The following is a 20,567-nucleotide window of genomic DNA, read 5'->3' on the forward strand; positions in this document are numbered from 1 at the left end:
TACGAACTACATACATTAGTTGTTGCTAGGTAGGACAAATAATTATTACAGCTTGCCCTGCCTACCAACACGTAATGTATGCAATGAAGAAATACGGAATTGAAAACAATAAGCTAGTTATCATAGCAGGCAATAGGTGGAAGTCTCTTAACTTCAACTGTTGTTGTTAACTCTAAATGAACTATAAGTATTCACCATGACCTTTCACTCATGAACTCTAAATGACCCATTGCCTTGTAAACCTTCATGAAGTTATATTTTACACCATGCTTTCCTCTGTGACCTTTAACCTTAGAACTCTATGCGACCTGTTGCCATGGTAGTGCCTGACCTGAGCATCATCCTAGAGACCGTTTTGATCTATAATGGATTCCTAGAAGCACCCATGCTAGCTGCCAAGCTGTGTCAGCTATGCAAGATGATTGAAAACGGGGTAGAGTGATTTTAAATAATACAAAAATATATGTATATTGTGCACAGATTAGGAACAGTGGTCTAAGATCATTTGCTACATGTATGTTTTTATTTGTGTTTGTTTATTGTGCAAGTCACTAAAACGAAATTATAATTGCAAAGATCAAGGTGAAAAGTGAACAAAATTAGGGTAGGTGAAAACAAAGATAATCACTAGTGTGAAATCGGGATGTTGCAGTTACATTTATATACCACATCCTTAAAATTGATGTGTGTGTATTTTCAAAACGACTGTGATTAAAAACTTCATTATTTGCTGGAGAACTCACAAAAATGAATGAATATCATATGCACTTGGCTGTGCTCCATGAAGTGAGATGATTTTGGATGTAAAAATGCAAAATTCAGCGTGTGTCATACATGTGTACAAATGAAAATTGGGAAATTATTTCATAAAGTGCTGTGATTTATGCACTAAACATATTTACTCTTTCTCTCCAACTGTTGTTTAGTTCCCTGAAGAATCTGATTACCACTTCAGTGTTGGAACCCTGAAAGGCATCATCCACCTAGCAACCTCCAGGCTCTACTCCAAGAGGAGACGGTATCAGCTATCAGCTAGGAGCAGTGTCAATGAGATGTCTAGACAAGCCAGTGAAGGTATGTACAGTCAAACCTGCTTTAGTGACCACCTGTATAGAAAGACCACCTGTCTACAATGACCACATTTTGTGTTTCCCTTGAAAATGGTTTCTCATTGAAATATGTACTATAAAGACCACTTTTCTTGTCTCCCTTAATTGAACTTTATAGACATGTGTGTGTGTGGGTAATTGGGTTTTTACAGATGAGTATCAATCAGATATGATTATTTACGTCTGGGGACCGACCTTTAACGTCACCATCCAAAAGACGTGACTCAGTTTCGAACCGGGGTCACCTATGTCAGTTTGTAGGGTAAGGCAGAGAGCTGACCAAGTGAACGTGCCGCTAGACCAACTCACATCTCCCTTGTACAAACAAGATGATCTTTTATGGGAGAATGGGGGGGGGGGGGGGGGGGTATTCATCTACTTTTATCCTGTTGATTACTGAATTTGGACCATTTTTTGAAACATTTCTGGATCCTGTAATGGGTAAATGAACTTGCTTTTCTTCTCCATTTTGTTGAAATGAACAAACCCTTGTATGCAAATATTAGATTTCCAGTATCAGGATCTCTATTTTGTTCATTTGAGACCTTTTTTATTTAACTTAAGGGAAAAAAGAGCTTTCTTAGGGCTGAATTCAATTCGTTTATTTTTTGGAAAGGAATAATAAAAGAATAATAATGCTCGAAGGGGCTTTTGAAAGTTAAGTTTCTCCCCAGGGAGTGGAGATATGCATGCATTGTGTGTGGGTTAGCCTGAATCCGATGACCGGGGTAATAATATATATCTGTAAAGCTCTTTGAGAGGACCTGTGACCTTGAAAAGCACTACATAAGAAGGAACTATTATTGTTATTATAATTAAAACTCTTGTTTGTATCAGTTGAAATCATGGAGCCTGGTAAGGGAGAAGACAGTGACTTCATCTCTGGTCTGGAGCAAGACGACCTCCATCGGGAGGAGTGTGCCCTGGTCTTTGCCCTCCAGCTGTTCCTGACCCCACGCACCCGTTCCCTGGACCACGCCACCACCCTCAGGAACACCCTGCGTAGCCTCTTCCCCTGGGGGATGGGCAGGCTAGGGAGGGGGTTGGGGGCAGAGCATGACCCGGTCCTGGTGGATGCCATTCAGAGCCAGTTTGTGGCCGACAGCCTCCAGGCGACGCCTCTCCATGTATCCAAGGTAAGTCATTGGTTTCACGTGTATGAATAGAACACCTGCAAGTTTAATTTGTAATAGATCTATAACACTGCATATGTACTTTTTCACAAAAGTATCTGCATGTGGATTTCCACAAAATTTTTTGATTTCAAATGGTGCGATAATATGTTTCTTTTATTTCCCATTCACTAGGTTCTAGAGCTGTATGAGTCCCTGCGGTGCAAGTCGGGTGTGGTCTTGGTAGGCTCGGCAGGGAGTGGCAAGACGGTGTGCTACCAGACCCTCTGTAGGGTTCTCAACAGTCTTCAAGCTAACCCCCCTACTCCCGATGGGGGACCCACTGCCCCCATGCATGGCCCCAAAGTACAGGTGAGTGGTTGGGGGGTTTGAAACAACATGTGTCCAATGATATATCTTAATAGCCCAAGGTGTTACATTACTTTTTTCTTTCAAGGAAATAGAATGTTATGAGATTACAGTCAAAACCAATAGGTGGATGCTCGCTAGGGGAATCAGGGGGTTGCGAAAATGTGTTTTATTGGTCATAATTTAAAAAAAAAAAAAAAAGGATATTTAAACTGCATTTTCCTCACCCCATTGGTCATCTGTTTCTCTCATTTCTGGCTAATATTAGATGCAAGGTGGACTTAAAATTCATACAAAGCTATCTTGTCAAAAATGAGAATACATGAGCATGATAATACATAAACTTATAGCTGTAGTTATCTGGTGCAAGTTGGTACAAATCCTACTGGGTGTATACAAGGGTATATAATACCAAACTCTACTTACCATAAATTTCAGTATAGTCGGTATAGCATATCTTGTCTTCACTTCTTGCCAAAGCAGCCTGCCAAGCAATGAGATAAATGTAATGAGGTAGGATGCGACCGTCATTGTTGGTCAAACAGTTTTTGAGCGTCAAGTAACGCCTGGCTGGAAGTCCCCCAAGGAAGTGGAGATTGTACACACAGAGTATGAGGGGAAGTATTTAATCCATTGACCGGGGTACTAGTGTATCTTTAAAGCGCTTAGAAAAATCGTAGATGTATTAAAGGCCGGCTGTACTAGTTTATGCAGCCAGAAGGGATTAGCCCACACAGCTAAGTCACTGACAAGTGGCTATCTCATTAACTCAGCTCTCAATTAACATAAGAAAAAGAGGATCATGGGGGACCAACAGGCACCGATTGGGGAAGTTTTCTATATAGAGGGAGCAAGTATGGTAGCTACAAGTAGGACAGTGTGGCTTTAAGCGCTATATCAAAGTGGAATACTATTTTTGTTCTCATTACCTTTAAATCTTTGTGTAGGGCTTGGAGGGGATTCCCCGCCATCAGCTGTCCCAGCCGATGGAGCGGTTACGACGCGCAGCAGAGGTGGTGTCCTTCATAACCATGCACTGGATGGACACCGCATCCCGGGGAGCAGAGAAACCATCCTACCCAAGAGTGGATTCCTCCGTTATCTACCCAGCTACTCTCTCCATGAAAGAGGTTGGTTCGATGATTGCAGTTTCGTTTTGAAACCGAAGATTCACGGTAGATGTATGGGAAGTTAATTGTCAGGGGTGCAAAATATCACTCAAACACAGAGCTCTGAGAAAAAAACACACACAAAACGTTTGGAAAGATTAGTCAGTTTTTATCAAAATCTAGATTTGTTAGCAAAGTTACTATCAAACTAAGCCAATATGTAGGTCTTGACCAGACACCCATGGACAACTGGGCCCTGTGTACTTAAGAGATAGGAGTTGCAATTAGTTTAAATTTGCTATTTATTTCAATCAATCGCAGCACTTTATAAGACGGGGGCCCTGGATAGAGAGTGGCAAATGCAGATAAATGTCTTGCCACTGGTGCTGGGCTGAGATTGGAACCCTCAAACTCATGATTAAAAGTCAAGTGAATGAACCACCATTCCACAACATCTCTGCCCTATAATCTATAATATAACACAATATCATGGGCATTTTCCTCTATTGCTCCTCGCCTATGGAACTCCCTCCCATAAACTCTTTGCAAAATTGACAACCTGGACCACTTCAAAGCTTCGCTCAAGACTCACATCTTCCTTCAGACATTTAAATGCTAACTTTATTGGAGCAGTTGCGCCTTTTAATGATTTTTGAAACAGATATATGGCGCCATACACATGCTGTGAATAATCAACATCATCATCATATCATGAATTTCATTTGCCTTGCAGTTGATCGGTGAGTTTGACCCTACCAGGCACCATTGGAGGGATGGCCTGGTCACCTCTCTGATCAAGACTCACATCTTCCTTCAGACATTTCAATGCTAACTTTATTGGAGGAGCTTGCGCCTTTGAATGTTTCTTTTTAAACAGATATATGGCACCATACAAATGCTGTGAATCATCATCATATCACATCATAAATTTTATTTGCCTTGCAGTTGATCGGTGAGTTTGACCCTACCAGGCACCGTTGGAGGGACGGCCTGGTCACCTCCCTGATCTACGACTCCGGTCAGTCCATGCAGACCGCCGAGGAGATGCAGAAAGAACTCCAGGAGAACAAGAAGAAGAACGCCACCAAGGGAATGCTCAACCCTCCGACGATCATCCAGAAATGGGTGGTCATGGACGGGGTGATTGATCCCAGGTGGGCAGAGACACTGGCCGGTCTGATTGGGACAGGGCGTGGCATGGCCAGTGGCAGAGGAAGGACCATGTTGTCCAGTGGTGAAAGGCTTCCTATGCCCGGTAAGTTACATTGCATTTTCTCATGTTTTCCTCATTTTACATTAACCCACTTTCTTATTGTTGAAAATGTTTTAATCATCTTGATAATACTGTTTCTAATACCTGTATTTTACCTAAAATTCTATTGACCTATGTTGAATTTTAAGAAGAAAGATGGGCATTTCGTTATCCAAACATCGTAAACAGTATGGGCAGACAGGGGTCTTATTGTTAATAAAATAGGACCAAGAATATTTTTCGATCCAGTTTTTGTGAATATTTATTTGTATGTGCGATGGAAATCGTAACCATATCCCCTTGAGACATTTTCAGATTTATGAATGTGCTGTATCAGCAGACTCTCACTAAGAGATCAGTTTGGCAATTCAATCAATTCACTGCCTCTTTAATTCATAATTGGACAATGCATTCCATCGTAGATTATAAATATCACCAACACTGATGTCTTTCTTTTCAGACTGTACTTCACTGATATTTGAAACTAGCACAGTGACCAATGCGTCTCCAGCCACTATGGCCAGGTGTGCGGTCATCCACTTTGGCCCGAATGTGGTCAGCTGGAAGTCCCTGGTCGAATCCTGGTTTTCAGGGGCTCAATCCTTCTGGGAGATCAGCAACAACAGGTATACAGAGCAGGGGGGTGTTTCACAAAACTTGTCATCAAATCAGTGACAAATGACAGTTTTTGTCATAAGCTACTGAAATCCTTGCTTCTGATTGGTTATCAGCAGATTTGTCACTGATTTGTCATTGGAAAAAAGCTTTGTGAAACGGGCACCTGGTGTTTGAAACAGTTCTAAAGGAGAGGTCACACTTATGATATGTAGATAAAATAAACAGATCATTTACAGTTACAGCACTTATGTCCTTTGGCAAGTTATTAATTTACATTTGCAACTCCATACCCAGGAAATAATTGGGGGCCTGTTAGGATGACAAAAGCCTTTGTGTTAGTAATTGCGATACAGTATGCCCTCACGGTGGCCGGTGCACAATGTGTGTGAATGAATCTGATGACTGGGGTAATAATATCTGTAAATTACTTGGAGACAGTATTTCATATTAAGTGCTATATAAATCCAGATTATAATTATTATTACAGTTTACTTATCCGCTGAATTTTGTATTATTCATGGTCAAACACAAATTTGTAACTCTACAGTTTTTTTTTGATAGCAGCTCTCAGTTTGTCTTATATTGAAAATCATTAAAAATATTATTTTTCATGGTTATTGATGAAAGAAAAGATCTCTTAAGACACATGTCCATAACTTTTCTAGGGCAGAAAATAAGAAGAATTTTTGTTTGTATGTCTTCTAGTTTCAGCCCTCAAATGTCTTTTTGTTGTGATGTTCAGTTTGCAGCTTCTGCAAAACCTGATAGACGACACCTTCGCCCGTACCTTGGACTTCCTCTCTAACACCCACTGTGTCCCCGCCCTGGAAGCGGACCTCCCTAGGGCGGGAGAGTCGGGCCAGCGCACTGGGCACGGGATCAGAGAGGTGGGGACGTTCCTACGTATTCTGACTGCCATGTGTGATCATCACCTTGTTCGGGAGAGAGGCGATGGGAATAATGCTTCTGCAGCTCCCAGTGACAACAAGCTGGGTAAGAATTGTGGACCAGGAGGCAAGGGGGAGGGGTTGGAGCAGGTCCCTGTCTTATAAAGAGTTGCAATTAATTTGGATCAATTGCAAGTTTGCATAGGATTATGTTCATAGTATGTTCATATTGGAGATTGATATCGATTGCAAATAAATTGCAATTAATATCAACTCTTTATATTAAGACTGGGCCCAGGTATTCATTTGGATGTCAAGTAAGTAGAGTTGTTATGCCTAACGATGCATTGCAAGTTGACTTTATTTCTCAGCGGAAAGAAAAAAGTTAAAGACATTAGCATACATGCCAACTGTTCAGATTAAAGAGGAACATTCCTCTTTTTGGGAGAAGATAATTATCATTTTAATGCAGGTGTTCCTCTTCCTGTACAAATTTATCTGTAGTATTGAATAGGAGAGTTAGGATTGTTCCTCTTTTTCTTGAAAATAGCATAATTTGTACAGATTTCTGATTTTCAAATGTTGGCATGTATGTATGCATTAGGTGGAAAGGGTTTGGTGCAAAAGCAATCCAGAGATGAGAGAAAAATGGAGAGTTCTTTGGAATGATAATAAGAACTACAAAGAAAAAATGATATGACATGTTAAACACAGAAGAAAGGAGGAGGATAACAGATTTTGATAGGAAGAGAATGATAGTCGTGCTGAGAGTAGAGGCACTTTATTGTCTAGTGAAAGGCAAAAGGACGTTACTACACATAAGTAAATCGATCAGCAGACAATATGAATGTGATGTAAAATGAGTTGCACATGAGTCATATGTCTTACATTTTCAAGTACCGAATCACAATACACCCCTTCACGGTTAAGGCATCCATTTTAAATTAAGAGTAAACTTTGCGCCATCAATGTTTTCAGATGCGCATATGTATTGTTGCGTCACTGCCTGCGCTGCGTGCTCACATCATATTGACATGGCGCCATTTTAAATTATGAGTATAAACACGAGTTTACTGGTTTACTCGTAATTTAATACGGCAGCCATGTTGGCGCATGCGCAATCTTGCAACCCTGAAAGGGTGTATTACAATGTACTTTACACAAGAGGATGACCTTTGATGACCTCATTTCATGTTTTTACAGCTGATGACCGAAGGACTCCCCACCCCACTCCCACACCCACCCCATCCATGAGTGTGTGCAGCATGTCAAGACATACAGCCAACAAGACCACCATACTCACATCCATGTTCACGTTTGCCTATGTTTGGGGATTCGGTGGCCATCTTCATGATAGGTAAGACAAGCCTTATGTATTAAAAAGATCCGCAATTTGAGGTGGAATATTGAATCAAATTTGAGTGCCCCCATGATTGTACAAATTATTAATTTTGTAATTGTTAGGTTTAAATGTAACATGAATAAATATGCTGTACATGTGCACATGCATGAGTATCATCATCACCCCTGCACAGTAAGTACAAGATGGTTACAGTTACTCCTTTATACATCACGAAAGGGAAATTGTAGTTCAAAAAAACAAATTTGTGCAAAGTAAGGAACTAACAGAAGTTTCCCTGTAATGGCAATGATGTAGAGCACTTCACGCTTATCATTCTTTATTTGTTAAAGGGATTGTTTAACAATATTAAATGTGAGATGCATGGCCCTACGCATAATCAGTGTCTGCGATATGATGTTATATTGAAGCCTTTAAAAAATTGCACTTCAAAATAATCTAGAAGTGCCTCAAAAGAGTAAAAACCTTTGAGTGACCGGTTTATTATACTCGTTTTCCCCAATAGACTGTAGTGTTATGAAAACCGTTTGGCAAACGCAAAATTTGATTTCGATTTTCAATCATAAATATCTTGATAATCATACAGGCGATTGGCTTGTAAAATTCATGGGGTTCCTGTCTGACCTAAAGGTTTATAATTATCATTGCAGCATGAGCTAAATCAAGGACTTTTTTGAAGGATCTAAGACAAAATTACCGGATCCCTTTAACCATTGGAGTGTCTCATCTAGCATTGGGGAATAATTCAATGTTTTCGGAGGTATAGAAACTCTTTGTTCTGGTAATTAGTCCTCCTGAATGATGGCCATCACCCTCTCTCCCACCCAAAACAAAAGAATGAATTACAATGAAGTTGTCTCCTGAGACTTATCTTATCCATGTTGTATGTTCTGCTTCTGTTCACTAGGCATGCTGAGATGTTTGATCAGTTTGCTCGTCAGCTCCTCGGACGTGCAACCCATGACATCATCCTGCCTCCAGAGGGCACCGTCTATGACGTCCACATTGATGCAAACCTTGGAATCCTCTTATCCTGGGCAGATTCTAACAGAGAGAAGATGAGAACTATCAATGCTAACTTCATTGTCACCCCAGAGGTAAGGCAACTTTATCAATCATTTTCAGGGTTGTAGGCACTTTAAGCCACCTAAATTTTTGTATTTTATCTTCTCTTTTTGGTACTAGTCTTTCCTCTGTAAATTCAATATGGCCTCATGAATTGTGAAGTTTGATAACATATTGTACTTTTATTTATCAAACTGAACAATGAAAATGCGAACCAAGATTACAAACTGTTTTGTGGTATAATGTACATGTATACTTCTGTAAAATCTTGTGATTAAATTACGCTTGTGATTCCTTGTGAGTCCCACAAGTTTAGAATCTGTTTTATACTGGCAACGTTCTGCAAGTACGGCTGCACACAGAAGTAAACTTTTTGGGCATTTGACATACCGGTAACGTACATGTACAATGTTTTAAAAAATTGTTGTTTCAATCTTGTTTATGACATGACAACAGTGCTTGTTTCAGGCTGATTACCTGAATTTTGGTTCCTTACACCTACCCACTTTAGGCCTTTTCATTCTTCATAGTAGTTATGGCCTCACACATATATGGGCTCTCTTTCAAAACCTTTTGAGTGAAACCAACTGGTATCCCTGATATGATTTTGAATGTTGTTTTGTTTTGTACAGGCTGAGAGGTACTTTCATCTACTGGACATCTTAGTCGGAGCAAACCAACCCGTCCTCTTGACTGGAGCTCCAGGTATAGGCAAGACAGCTCTCATTCAGGTACGTATCAAGATGCAATATCTACTATCATAATAATATTCTGTTCTTGTATAGCGCAAATCACAGTATAACGTCTCTATGCCCTTCCAAAGAGCTTTGGAAATTATGACCCCGGCTTTAACTTGGCTGTCATTACGGAGCTCTAGCATTTCAAGGAATTAATTCCTGCTCTAGAATGTGATTTCTATGAGCCTAATGGAGGACTACAAAGTACTAGTTGAAAAAATGTGTCTAAAGAATCAGTGGAAAATTATTTAAAAAAAAAAAAAAAAATTCTGACCTTGGCCCCATCTTATAAAGACTTGTGATTAATCCAAATCAATCCTAAGTCCTCTAATCAATCACAAGTTTGCAGTCCCTATCTCTTTTGTACATAGTTGCAATCAATATTAACTCTTTATAATACAGGGCCCTGGTCTGTTAGAACATGTATATGCTGACAAAAAGCTTTACAGGGTATTGATGACTCGATGATTGATGATTTCACATTGTATCTTCACAGAATATGGTTCAACCAAGGCACCATTTCCTGTCCTTCGCCATGTCTCCTGTCATGGGCTGTGAGACAATGGAGAAGATTTTTATTGTTAGAGTTGTCGTCATTGTCGTCGCTGTCATCGTAATCATCATTATCATTAATTATAAATCATGTTTTATCTTGACAGAATATGGTTCAACCAAGGCACCATTTCCTGTCCTTCGCCATGTCTCCTGTCATGGGCTGTGAGACAATGGAGAAGATTTTTATTGTTAGAGTTGTCGTCATTGTCGTCGCTGTCATCGTAATCATCATTATCATTAATTATAAATCACATTGTATCTTGCCAGAATATGGTTCAACCAAGGCACCATTTCCTGTCCTTCGCCATGTCTCCTGTCATGGGCTGTGAGACAATGGAGAAGATTTTTATTTTTATTGTTAGAGTTGTCATCATTGTCGTCGCTGTCATTGTAATCATCATTATTATTAATTATAAATCATATTTTATCTTGACAGAATATGGTTCAACCAAGGCACCATTTCCTGTCCTTCGCCATGTCTCCTGTCATGGGCTGTGAGACAATGGAGAAGATGATCGTGAGCAAGCTCCGCCCTAGTAGCTTGGTGAACGTAAGCTCCCAGCCGACGAAGCCAGGTCAGGTGACCAACGACCCGCTCTTCTTTATCGACGATCTCAACTGTGCTGGCATGGAGAAGACAACAGGTACTGAAGATATCTTGAGCTCTATTAATGATATAAAATATTTTTTAACAGGATTTTGTAATGTTGTTCTACATGTATGTGTTTGTATACATGTTGGCAATTTTAAGAATATGTTGATTTTTCAATTTATTTTCATTTTTATGGCCTAAAGTATTTCACAAATTCCAATATCATGAAAGGTTTTCAAAATGATTTTTAACATTTTCTTCTGGAAATGAAGCTTCATTGCAAGTAATCCAAACAGGCTTTAACATGTTATTCTAACTACAAAATAGAAAAGAATTTAAGCCATTTGAAATTCATGAAAAAATGATATTTCAATGTCCAGACTTCCTGCAGTAGCTTCAGTGAATGGAATTTCATTAGTGAAAGATCAGATAATGGTGTCTTTCAATCTGTTTTTTACAATTTACTTCTTGATTACATAATCAATTTATGTTGAGATTCATAGAAATCTGTTATAGATTTATATTTGAAATGAATAATCTCCTTAACCAATCATGGATATCATTAATGTACTTATTACACTATAACAATTTCAAAATCATTAAAAGAAAATATTTTGAGAAAATTTTATTTTACATAGAAATATACAGGTATTTTACAGAAAATATTCTTCTCCGCAGGGGAGCAACCATGTATGGAGCTTCTTCGCCAGCTGATGGCCGAGGGTAGCATTTATCAACGCGACAACCTCTCGCATTACTCCCTGGAGAAGACTAACTTCCTCGCCGCGTGTTACCCTCCGGGTACGCAGGGTGTCGGGAGCGGCGTCTCGTGCCACAGCCTCAGCTCCAGGCTGGCCAGGCTCTTCGTGGTCCTGACTTACTTCACGCCCTCCGCCGAGTCCCTCAATCTCTTGCATGCTGGGAGCCTTCAGAGCTGGCTGGAGGAGTTTCCCGCCTACTCCCTCAACCACCACTATGAACTTGCCCAGGTAGGGAATGAAAGCCCCACTGTACTACTTGTAGCTACATGTACTTGCTCCCTCTATATAGAAAACAATGCCTAATCGGTGCCTGTTGGTCTCCATGATCGTCTTTTTCTTATGTTAATTGAGAGCTGAGTTGATGAGATAGCCACCTGTCAGTGACCTTCCTGTGTGGTCTAATCCCCCCTGGCCAAAGTAGTACAGACGGCCTTTAAGTCAGTTGCCATAGATTGGAATTGATTGTGTGGAAGCTTCCAATATTCGATGTAGTCAAAGTATTTCTTTCTACTGTAATACCATCTATCTGTTACTCCACTAAGCTATTTGGCACCACCCCATACATGGACATTTTCTAATTATTAAGGGTACCGGTATACAACATTTTCTCCAGAATTTCTTTTGTCAGATATATAGGTTTAGGTCTCTGATAGGATTTGGGCTAAGGCTTAGGGTTTGGTGTTGTATTGAGTACATAGATGAAGTTCGGAATTAGACTAGTCTAAGGAATTGACCACAGAGCAAGTCTTGCTGGAGAATGTGTAATAAAATCTGATTAGAAGATGTTATAAAAATCTATTTCCAGCTACCTATGTATTGTAATTTATCATTAAAGTGATATTGGATGATGCACGGATGTCTTCTTTAGCCTGTATAACTTTCAAGATGGATTATGAAAAGACCCTTATGGATCACTTTTCATGTAGACCTTCAAATTTAATTGAGAGTTTTGTCTTCAATCCAATTCACATAAAAAAAAAATCTCAAAAATAAATTCTACTTTTCAAGTAGGTAACAATTACCTGTACAGTATATGTATACAATTATTTTGTTGCCATTTTGTTGTTCAGATATGGATATGAAAGATTGTGTGAAATATTTGAAATGTACATGTACATGTAATATTCCTTGAATCCCCCTTTCTATCCCAGGCAATCTTAAAGGCTACCATCAGCCTTCACTCTCTGATCAAGAGACAGCTGATGACCAGTCCCGTCAACCCCCACTACGTCTTTTCTCTCCATGACGTCAACCGCATCGTCCAAGGCATGTTCCTCATGGCCAGCAGGTCGGGAAGGTCAAAGGGCAGGCATGGAAGGAGAGGTGGAGGTCAAAGGTCACAAGCTAAAGGTGAGTTCATATGTTTTTTTACCCATCCTTCAAGTTGGGTCATTTTCTTTTTGTGTGGATGCCTTATACTTGTGCATGTATGGTAGGGCACCTTAGCGAAATGTAATGGTGCGAAAAGACACGTCCGAAATGCAAAATGCATATAATAGTTAGTGATATTTGCTAATTAGAAGTTCCTTTTTAACACATCAGAATGTAAGTGTAGGTTACATTTAGTCTAATCGAGGTACTTACATGTATATTTACCTGCTCCACATCTGTAATTATGTAGGTTTATGTCTGTGTGATTAAATTGTGATTTTCAACAATTATGCATTTTGCATATCGGACCTTAGCTACCTACATGTAAATTGTTTTGAAATTGGTGGAAAAGTCGTCATGTGCCCAGCAAAAAGGCACTTACCGATACACAACCAGTAGATTTTCTATTTGCAGAAATATGCCTATAAGGACCTGACCTTGCTTTGACTACGTCTGTACAACACACACTTCAATCACTACATTGGCTAAATTGTAATAAGTGGGAGACTTAATTAACTTCTCCATAAATTTGTGTTTGCAAATTTTGCCGGGCACAATACACCAATTTTATATTTTGAATGGATTGTTGATTTGAGAATTTTTGTGAAGGTTTCAGAGCTGTTAATAAAATTATATACCGTAAAGAATGTTTTACTTGACTGTTAAGCAAATGCAGGATATGCATTTATCTGAGCAACTTATGGACCTGTGAGTTTTAGTCCTATCTATTAGAGAGTTATGCCTCGCCAATAGACAATTTGAGTTGATAACTGCATCATTAATTTTCCTGATTAATGTAAAACATTACCCTGCACAGGATGACCTCGATCGGAATGATTTCCATCTTTTACCCAGATCCATTGAAAAGAAAGCTTTCATTTATCATTAAAGTCAGTTACGTGTATGTGAATTCATACCCTAGAAGTGCTTTAACAGGAGTGTTTTAACAGGATACCATTATACCAGCAACATTAACCTCTCTGTATACCCCTATGGTCTAGTACATCTGTGGATTAATAGTTTAATCTCACTCCACTGATTTCAATGCACAGATAAAGCACAAGCTAGACAGGCAATTCCTGAACAATGCCTGGTGTCTTGATGTCAGATTTTGGCTTTACAGGTTCCCAGGTGTCCTTGAAATCAGGAGAAATCTGGAAACATGGATTTCATCTATTGTACTAGGGGATAAGGAATGGAATTTGAGAAAATAACTCGCTCAAATCAGGGAATTTCATTAGCCTCAAAAGAAGGTAGCCAGTCTCATACATGTACATGTACATACACGTATATGAGTAGAGCTGGCTGTGTTCGCATATATATAAGCACCGATAATACCTGTTTTTGTGTCATGTTCAAGCAGCGTATCCACTTGATCATGTGTAAAGCTGGCATTGTAGTTTTATTGTAGATTCTTGGAATTTTTAATCTCCATTAGGGAGCTACAGGAACTCTGTTTTGACACATGCGTCAGCTGTGTAGGACGTTTGACTTCTCCATTATGCAATTCTTGTTTGGTACCATTGTGTTTGAATATTAAGGGGGGAGGGGTGGATAAACATTATTTTGAATTAATGCAGGGGTAGTATTCTGCAAACGATGTTACCTTTTATGCTTATGTAAAACAATGTTCATTGTCATAACAATTGAAAATTTAGGACAATTCACTGGTTAATGCATGTATTTCTATGCGCCAAGCTGGCTAATAAGTTTGCATAAGCTTGCACCGATAACACATGTTTTGTGTGCAAGTGTTGATTCTGCACAATTTCATTTTGTAATGACAATTAACATTGTTTTCCCTCACATAAAATATACCATAGTTTTCAGAATATGACCCCAGATCTTAAGACAGCACTCCAGGCAGAGATTGGATCTCGAACTCTCTTTTATGTATATAGCCATGTACTGGTTGTTGAAAGTACATAGTGGTTCTGATTATATAGATGAAATGTGATGACAACTGAATAGACAACACAAATGCATACTGTAATGCTTTATAAATTTGAAAGGAAATAAAATAAATATTTAATATAACTTCAAAATCAGTAGAAAAAAAACCCCAGACTTGCAATTCCAGGCCATATACCATCTGTTAATATTACACCAAATGATAAATTGTTAGGAAGACAGAAAAAGTATCATTCAGTGAGGAATGTATGATAACGAAACACCATTATTATAACATAATTTGCATAGAGGCTTTATATGCACTTGTACAAGTACATGTACAGTGCGGTGGTATACAAGACATACCGGTAATGCAACATACAGCAAAAAACTGAGAACCCATTGTATGTCAACTCAAAAACTGCTTGGCTATCTGCAGATAACAGATATAAGGTTACAAGTCCAATTTGAGCAAGTAGATTATAAAAAGTAAATGTATTCACTTTTTGTCCTTGTTTGTCAAAATGTTTCCAGTATAACTGCAGAAATACAAGAACTACAGAATTCAGCATTAGAGCTTGTATTTCAAGGCAGGGCTCAGGTTCAATTTTCTTTTTGACCCTGTCAAAATTGAGTTTTGTTTGGAATGTATACTTTTTCTAGTAATTTCAATAACATGATTCACAACATAATTAAAAATACACAGTAACTCTAAACTTAAAATTACAATAAGTGTAGTATTGGGTACTATTAAACAGACAGATATTTGTTTTTCATGTTTTTCCCCAAAAAATCATATTGATACTGTCAACCCTTACCAGTATACGGATTAACTTTGTAGGAAGACAACCTGTCTGTATAACCCTATAAAGACCACACATTTTCCCCTTGAAGTGTGTTCCTTATTCAAATATGAATTAATGGAACTTGTACATGTAAATTATAGAGATCAACTTTCCTTGCTTTCCATGAGTGGTCTGTATACATAGATTTCACTGCATTTAATTAAAAATAAATGATTAAATGTATGTCTACATTAAAAACAATATTTTCTTTCTTTTGGGCATGTTTTTATATACTTGCCAATTCATATAATTAGTGATTCAGACCATGCATGCGCCTGTGCAATATATAGAAACATGGAAAGTTATTACAAACAAAACGTTTGTAGATAAAGTTTAATCACTATGCCTTCTTTCTGTAGGCTATTTGATCCAGACATTTTCTCTGATAAAGAATTTATAATTCATGAATATAGCATTTCAAGATAAACATTTTCTTTGTCCAAAAATATTAGATACCATATAACCACATTTGTGCAATTTGAACCCCCTTCAGCACGGGAAACTTTTAGTATGACAAATAAATTTACTGGAAAGTTTGGTGGCTTTTTCCACATTATTACTGGTTCATAAAGAAGAAAAAAAGGGTTATACATGTCAAACAAATAGGAAATTCAATTAATACAGAAATCCAGTTTTGTCAAATTTCCCTTCACCAAAGATTCTCAATTCAATATTAATGTATATTATTTAGTAGGTTATCACCATTTAAAATTCTTTCTACAAAATGAATAGAAAAAATCTTTCTACATCTATTTTTGATTACATTGGCAGCTATCAGCTGGTTATCAAACTTTTACAACAGAACCATTTTGGAATACCACCAAAGATGATGCAAAAAGTTATACATAAAATTAATATTATAGCGAAATCACCGGATTCCATAAAAGGATAATACAGGTACAGTTTAATGCAGATACATATATAATTAAACTTTATCTGCATAATTCTTGTATATGTGAATTATGAAGCTTGTTTATAAAGAAGACCACTAGAAGAAATTTAAGGTTTGCTTTTCAGAAGATAAATACAAAAAAAGGTATATTTGTTGAAGCAAACTGAGCTTTGCAAATACATACAAGGTAGTATAGCAGCAATAGAAATTTGATTGTAAAATTTGGTGACATCATCCATTTTATTTAGCTATTTAAAAAAAGTTGCTTACTGTAAGTAGGGACAAATAGTTTTTGCCTCTAGAAGTTACATCATTGCAGTTAATTTGTTACAGTTTACATGTTAGATGTAAAACCATATAAACTGTAGTTCAAAACATCAATATCGTCACCTTACTTGTAAGTGTCTTCATTGGCTCATTAGAATAACTACAATTGTATACAGTGTAAGAGGCAGTAAACAATAATTTTACTGATACAAATCTCATAGTATAATGTGATATTCAGAGAACCTCACTGATGTGTACATACTATGTTCACATGTGTAGTACATGTACAGAGAGATCAATGAGTATGCATAAGGCTGTATCTGCACAACACCTTATCCCTCCAATATTGCCTCTTTGCACAATGAATGTATACATGCACGTATATATGTTAAGTGTTTTGTCTTTAAAATTTACTACCAGGTTTTCTTTCATTGATTTTATTTTACCCGGCATGAGTGAGGTGACTGTAATGACTAGCCATGTAGGGTTACATGTTCATGAGTACACATGTATCATACATGAGCATATGTTCTGACACTATCGTGTGCATGAGGACTTGACAGCTGCTTCAAAACTACAACACAAAATACACTTGTGAGCAATATGCAGTATGACAAATGGAAAATTGAAATGTTTTTGATGGTTTAAATACTGAATGTGATGAATGCTCTTGGGTATAATGCTGCTTTATGTTTCCCAAGAATATGAGTGGTGGGTTAGCCTAGTTGTTTCACACTTACATGTACAGTAAGAATACAAAAGGAGCACATTGTTAACAAACAAAAAAATTACTAATCAATAACTGTTTTCTTTAGAACCCTTTACATGTTTTTGAAATAATTTCCATCAGAAAAAAAATCTGTGCATACATACACACACTGGTGACATTGTAAGCATATCTAAGCTTATATTTTTTACAATGCTCAATGCATGGGTTCTTTGTGGTAATATTTTTAGATTGTTTATGGTAGTAAGAGTACTCGAATCTGAGTCCATGATAAGAAATTCAATACAGAATCAGTTGCTATCTTCCAGGTACATGATTAAGCAAGGAATCTCCAGTGGTCATGTCAATGATCTCACACAATAAACAACACAACAGTCAAGTTCTATGGAAAGTTATGGGCATGTTATCCTACCACCTCAAATTCATTTTGACCATCAGCAGTAGATGTAGCTATCGCAGGATAGGTTTGACGTCTTGGAGAGTAGTAGGCGTACCTGTACTTCCTCAGACAGCCTTTCTTACGGTCCAGCTTGATGAAGCAACCGTCAGGGGTCACACCAAGATGCTCAAGGAAACCAACAATACCATGGACGTCAATAGTGCGGAGGACATTGCCGCTCCTTCTGCTGACAACGTAGACAACCTGAGAGAGCTTCTCTTCATGGATCAGGATGTAGCCATCAGGGGTGCAGTCAACGGAACCGATCTGATTGAAGGTCTCTGGAAGACCGATGGTTCGCTTGAAGTCTCCCTTCCAGGTCAGGTTGAGGATTGTACCCCCTGTCTTGTTGCTGATGTAGATGTTGTCCCTAGAATCCAGACTCATGGAGATAGGGTAGCCTAGACTGAGGGCATGGTTGGTCCCACCAACAGTAGTCTGGAGGAATCCTGCAGAGTTGTACACCAGGACAGAACTGCTGAGGCATTCCAGGATGAGCGTTTCCTCAGCGGATGTGACCGCGATAGAGACGGGATTAACGACTTGAGGCGTGTCAAAGAAACGAACCTGCTTCCCCTTCTGAGTGTAGAAGATCATTACCTGTCGATAAGGGAACAGCAATGCAAGGTTTTCTTTCCTGTCTTTGGTTATCAAGGCATCTCCCTTGTATGGTGTCTTGATCTTAGTGAAGCATTCACCATGTCCAGTGAAACCCAGGATTCTTTCATTCTGGATAGTGTCTGCAAGGAAAATCTTACCCATGTATGTCACTGTCATCCCAGAGATGTTCTCCAGAAAGAAAGGCTTCTTATCCAGCCGACAAGCGATAATCCTGTGGATGGGCACCATGATAGGGGAAGACTTGAGTGGCACATTGTTCAATTGTATTGTCAACTTATGCTCACCGATACTGTCTGGACGAAAGACAATGCCATGGTAGCCATATGGGTAATAGTATATCTGTGTTTTCAGTTCCTCGTGTTGAGGATCAAGGACATATGCAGAGAACTTGAGGTCTTTGTCCAATGGCTGGCGCTTCCCATTGCAATCGCTTGCATAGATTTCAACCATGCATTCCTCATCTGTGTTCTCGCCCTTGATTTCTGTGCAAAGAGCATACACTGGGATTGTAATTGGTTGCTCTCTGATAGGCTCATGACATACCTCAACGTATAAGAGATGGTCACCGGGATCAGTAGACAGGTACCTAATGATGTATGATCCATCCAAGTTATCTACAACAGTACATTCCAAGTTCTCATTGAAAGGAGTCGTCATCTTTGCAGACACTGTGGTTCCACCTTTTGTGCTACGTTCCCCATTCAAGGAGGTCATTTCAAGTCTCACAGTGCTTTCCTGATTGACAAAGGACTCTTCGGGACTAACAACAGTCAAGAAAGGCACTTCATCACCATTAGCCACCTTGCCTAGGTCCTTCACTGCGTAGTCCAAATAGGTTAAAGCTTCATTATGCTTGTAAGTGAAGTCGATGCAGCTATTAGCCAGTGGTAGAGGATAGAACACCCCATTAGCGACTTCTTTGAAGAACCCTTCCAACTTATTTTGCACCCTGGCTACCGATACTGTACTGTTCAAGTTATTGTTGGTGTTTGCACAGTCGGTCATGACAGCAATGTTGGAAAGCATCGTCTTGGTGTCATCCTTCTGCTGTTTCAGCCCAAGTTGCATCTTGGTGTGTGCATCTGTGACAGCTTTCAGGAGAGCCTCTTCCCTCTGCTGCAGGACCTTGCGACATCTGCTGAAGAGGGCTTTGATCTGATGAGTTGCTTCCTCAGCATTGCATGTGAGTTTCTGGGTCACCATGTCAATGTTCTGTAACAGCTCCTCGAGCAACTGCGTCTGCCGCTCACTCATGATGATAAGTTCTTTAAGTTCAGCTTTCAGCTGTTCAACAACCGAAGACAAGTCTTCTATATTGTGACCTTCAGAAATATGATCGCTCTTGCAACAGGACAAGCAGACTGGCACATTACACGCTTCCCCAGTACAGTAAAGAGTCAGTGCCTGACTTTGGTGGACCACACAAAAGCGTTGCTGACGTGACAGTACTTCCCAGTCTTCTTTGGTCAAATCATTCACCTCGTGGAAATGCTGATTTTCGTATCCTACAGTATATTGATGTCTGATCAGACACTCTTTGCAAAGGAATCTGATGCAGTTGGAGCAACAAGCCGTGGCAAGCTTTGTGAGAGAGTCGCAGCCTTCACAAAGCCTTACAATCCCTTCAGTATATCCAAGGTACTCCGCTAGGTAATCGATATGAAAGTCTGGAGAGATAGAGTTCCTTGTCAGGACACCTTCTGTGGATGGTACCTGTTGCTTGCAGGATGGACAAACAGTGCAGAGAGTCTCACTGTCTTTGGATGTTGATGCGTCAAAGCAAGTTGGACAGACAGAATGCAGGCAGGGAAGCAGCGTAGGGGTGTAGACCGAGGTCACAAAGCGCTGCTTGCACCCGGCACAAACTAGGTGCTTATCACGAAACTCTGCTATATGGCTGTTGCTGGTTTCATCGCTTTTGGAGAAGAATTTATCTTTAGATGAAACTTTGTGGTTGAGTCCATTGCCGCAATGAGCCATCACTTGAAT

At 39.1% G+C, this 20,567-nt stretch overlaps 3 protein-coding genes across 7 annotated transcripts in view; 2 read left to right on the forward strand and 1 right to left on the reverse strand.

The window, feature by feature from the left end:
- LOC100890248 (dynein heavy chain domain-containing protein 1) overlaps positions 1-10,502 on the forward strand; it is a 58,492-nt gene extending 47,990 nt beyond the window's left edge. Inside the window, exons 42-54 of the mRNA XM_030989800.1 lie at positions 296-433; positions 927-1,074; positions 1,947-2,245; positions 2,417-2,593; positions 3,538-3,720; positions 4,645-4,954; positions 5,412-5,577; positions 6,312-6,562; positions 7,660-7,813; positions 8,724-8,913; positions 9,514-9,612; positions 10,115-10,231; positions 10,278-10,502. Of these exons, the coding sequence (XP_030845660.1) occupies positions 296-433; positions 927-1,074; positions 1,947-2,245; positions 2,417-2,593; positions 3,538-3,720; positions 4,645-4,954; positions 5,412-5,577; positions 6,312-6,562; positions 7,660-7,813; positions 8,724-8,913; positions 9,514-9,612; positions 10,115-10,231; positions 10,278-10,502 (2,457 nt within the window). The remainder of the gene's footprint in view (positions 1-295; positions 434-926; positions 1,075-1,946; positions 2,246-2,416; positions 2,594-3,537; positions 3,721-4,644; positions 4,955-5,411; positions 5,578-6,311; positions 6,563-7,659; positions 7,814-8,723; positions 8,914-9,513; positions 9,613-10,114; positions 10,232-10,277) is intronic.
- Positions 10,503-10,612: 110 nt separating this feature from the next.
- The window catches only part of LOC100890909 (dynein heavy chain domain-containing protein 1), a 73,879-nt gene continuing 63,924 nt past the window's right edge, over positions 10,613-20,567 (forward strand). For all 5 annotated transcript variants that reach the window (XM_030990403.1, XM_030990404.1, XM_030990405.1 and 2 more), the window contains exons 1-3: positions 10,613-10,817; positions 11,444-11,754; positions 12,678-12,876. In XM_030990403.1, coding sequence (XP_030846263.1) covers positions 10,613-10,817; positions 11,444-11,754; positions 12,678-12,876 — 715 coding nt within the window. The remainder of the gene's footprint in view (positions 10,818-11,443; positions 11,755-12,677; positions 12,877-20,567) is intronic.
- The window catches only part of LOC763712 (tripartite motif-containing protein 2), a 9,413-nt gene continuing 3,747 nt past the window's right edge, over positions 14,902-20,567 (reverse strand). Inside the window, exon 2 of the mRNA XM_003728091.3 lies at positions 14,902-20,567. This exon is cut by the window's right edge and continues 36 nt beyond it. Within this exon, the coding sequence (XP_003728139.1) occupies positions 17,922-20,558 (2,637 nt within the window). The 5' untranslated portion in view covers positions 20,559-20,567 and the 3' untranslated portion in view covers positions 14,902-17,921.

Source organism: Strongylocentrotus purpuratus, unplaced genomic scaffold (assembly GCF_000002235.5).
Source record: "Strongylocentrotus purpuratus isolate Spur 01 unplaced genomic scaffold, Spur_5.0 spur5_scaffold_19, whole genome shotgun sequence".
In the NCBI taxonomy this organism is placed as follows: domain Eukaryota; kingdom Metazoa; phylum Echinodermata; class Echinoidea; order Camarodonta; family Strongylocentrotidae; genus Strongylocentrotus; species Strongylocentrotus purpuratus.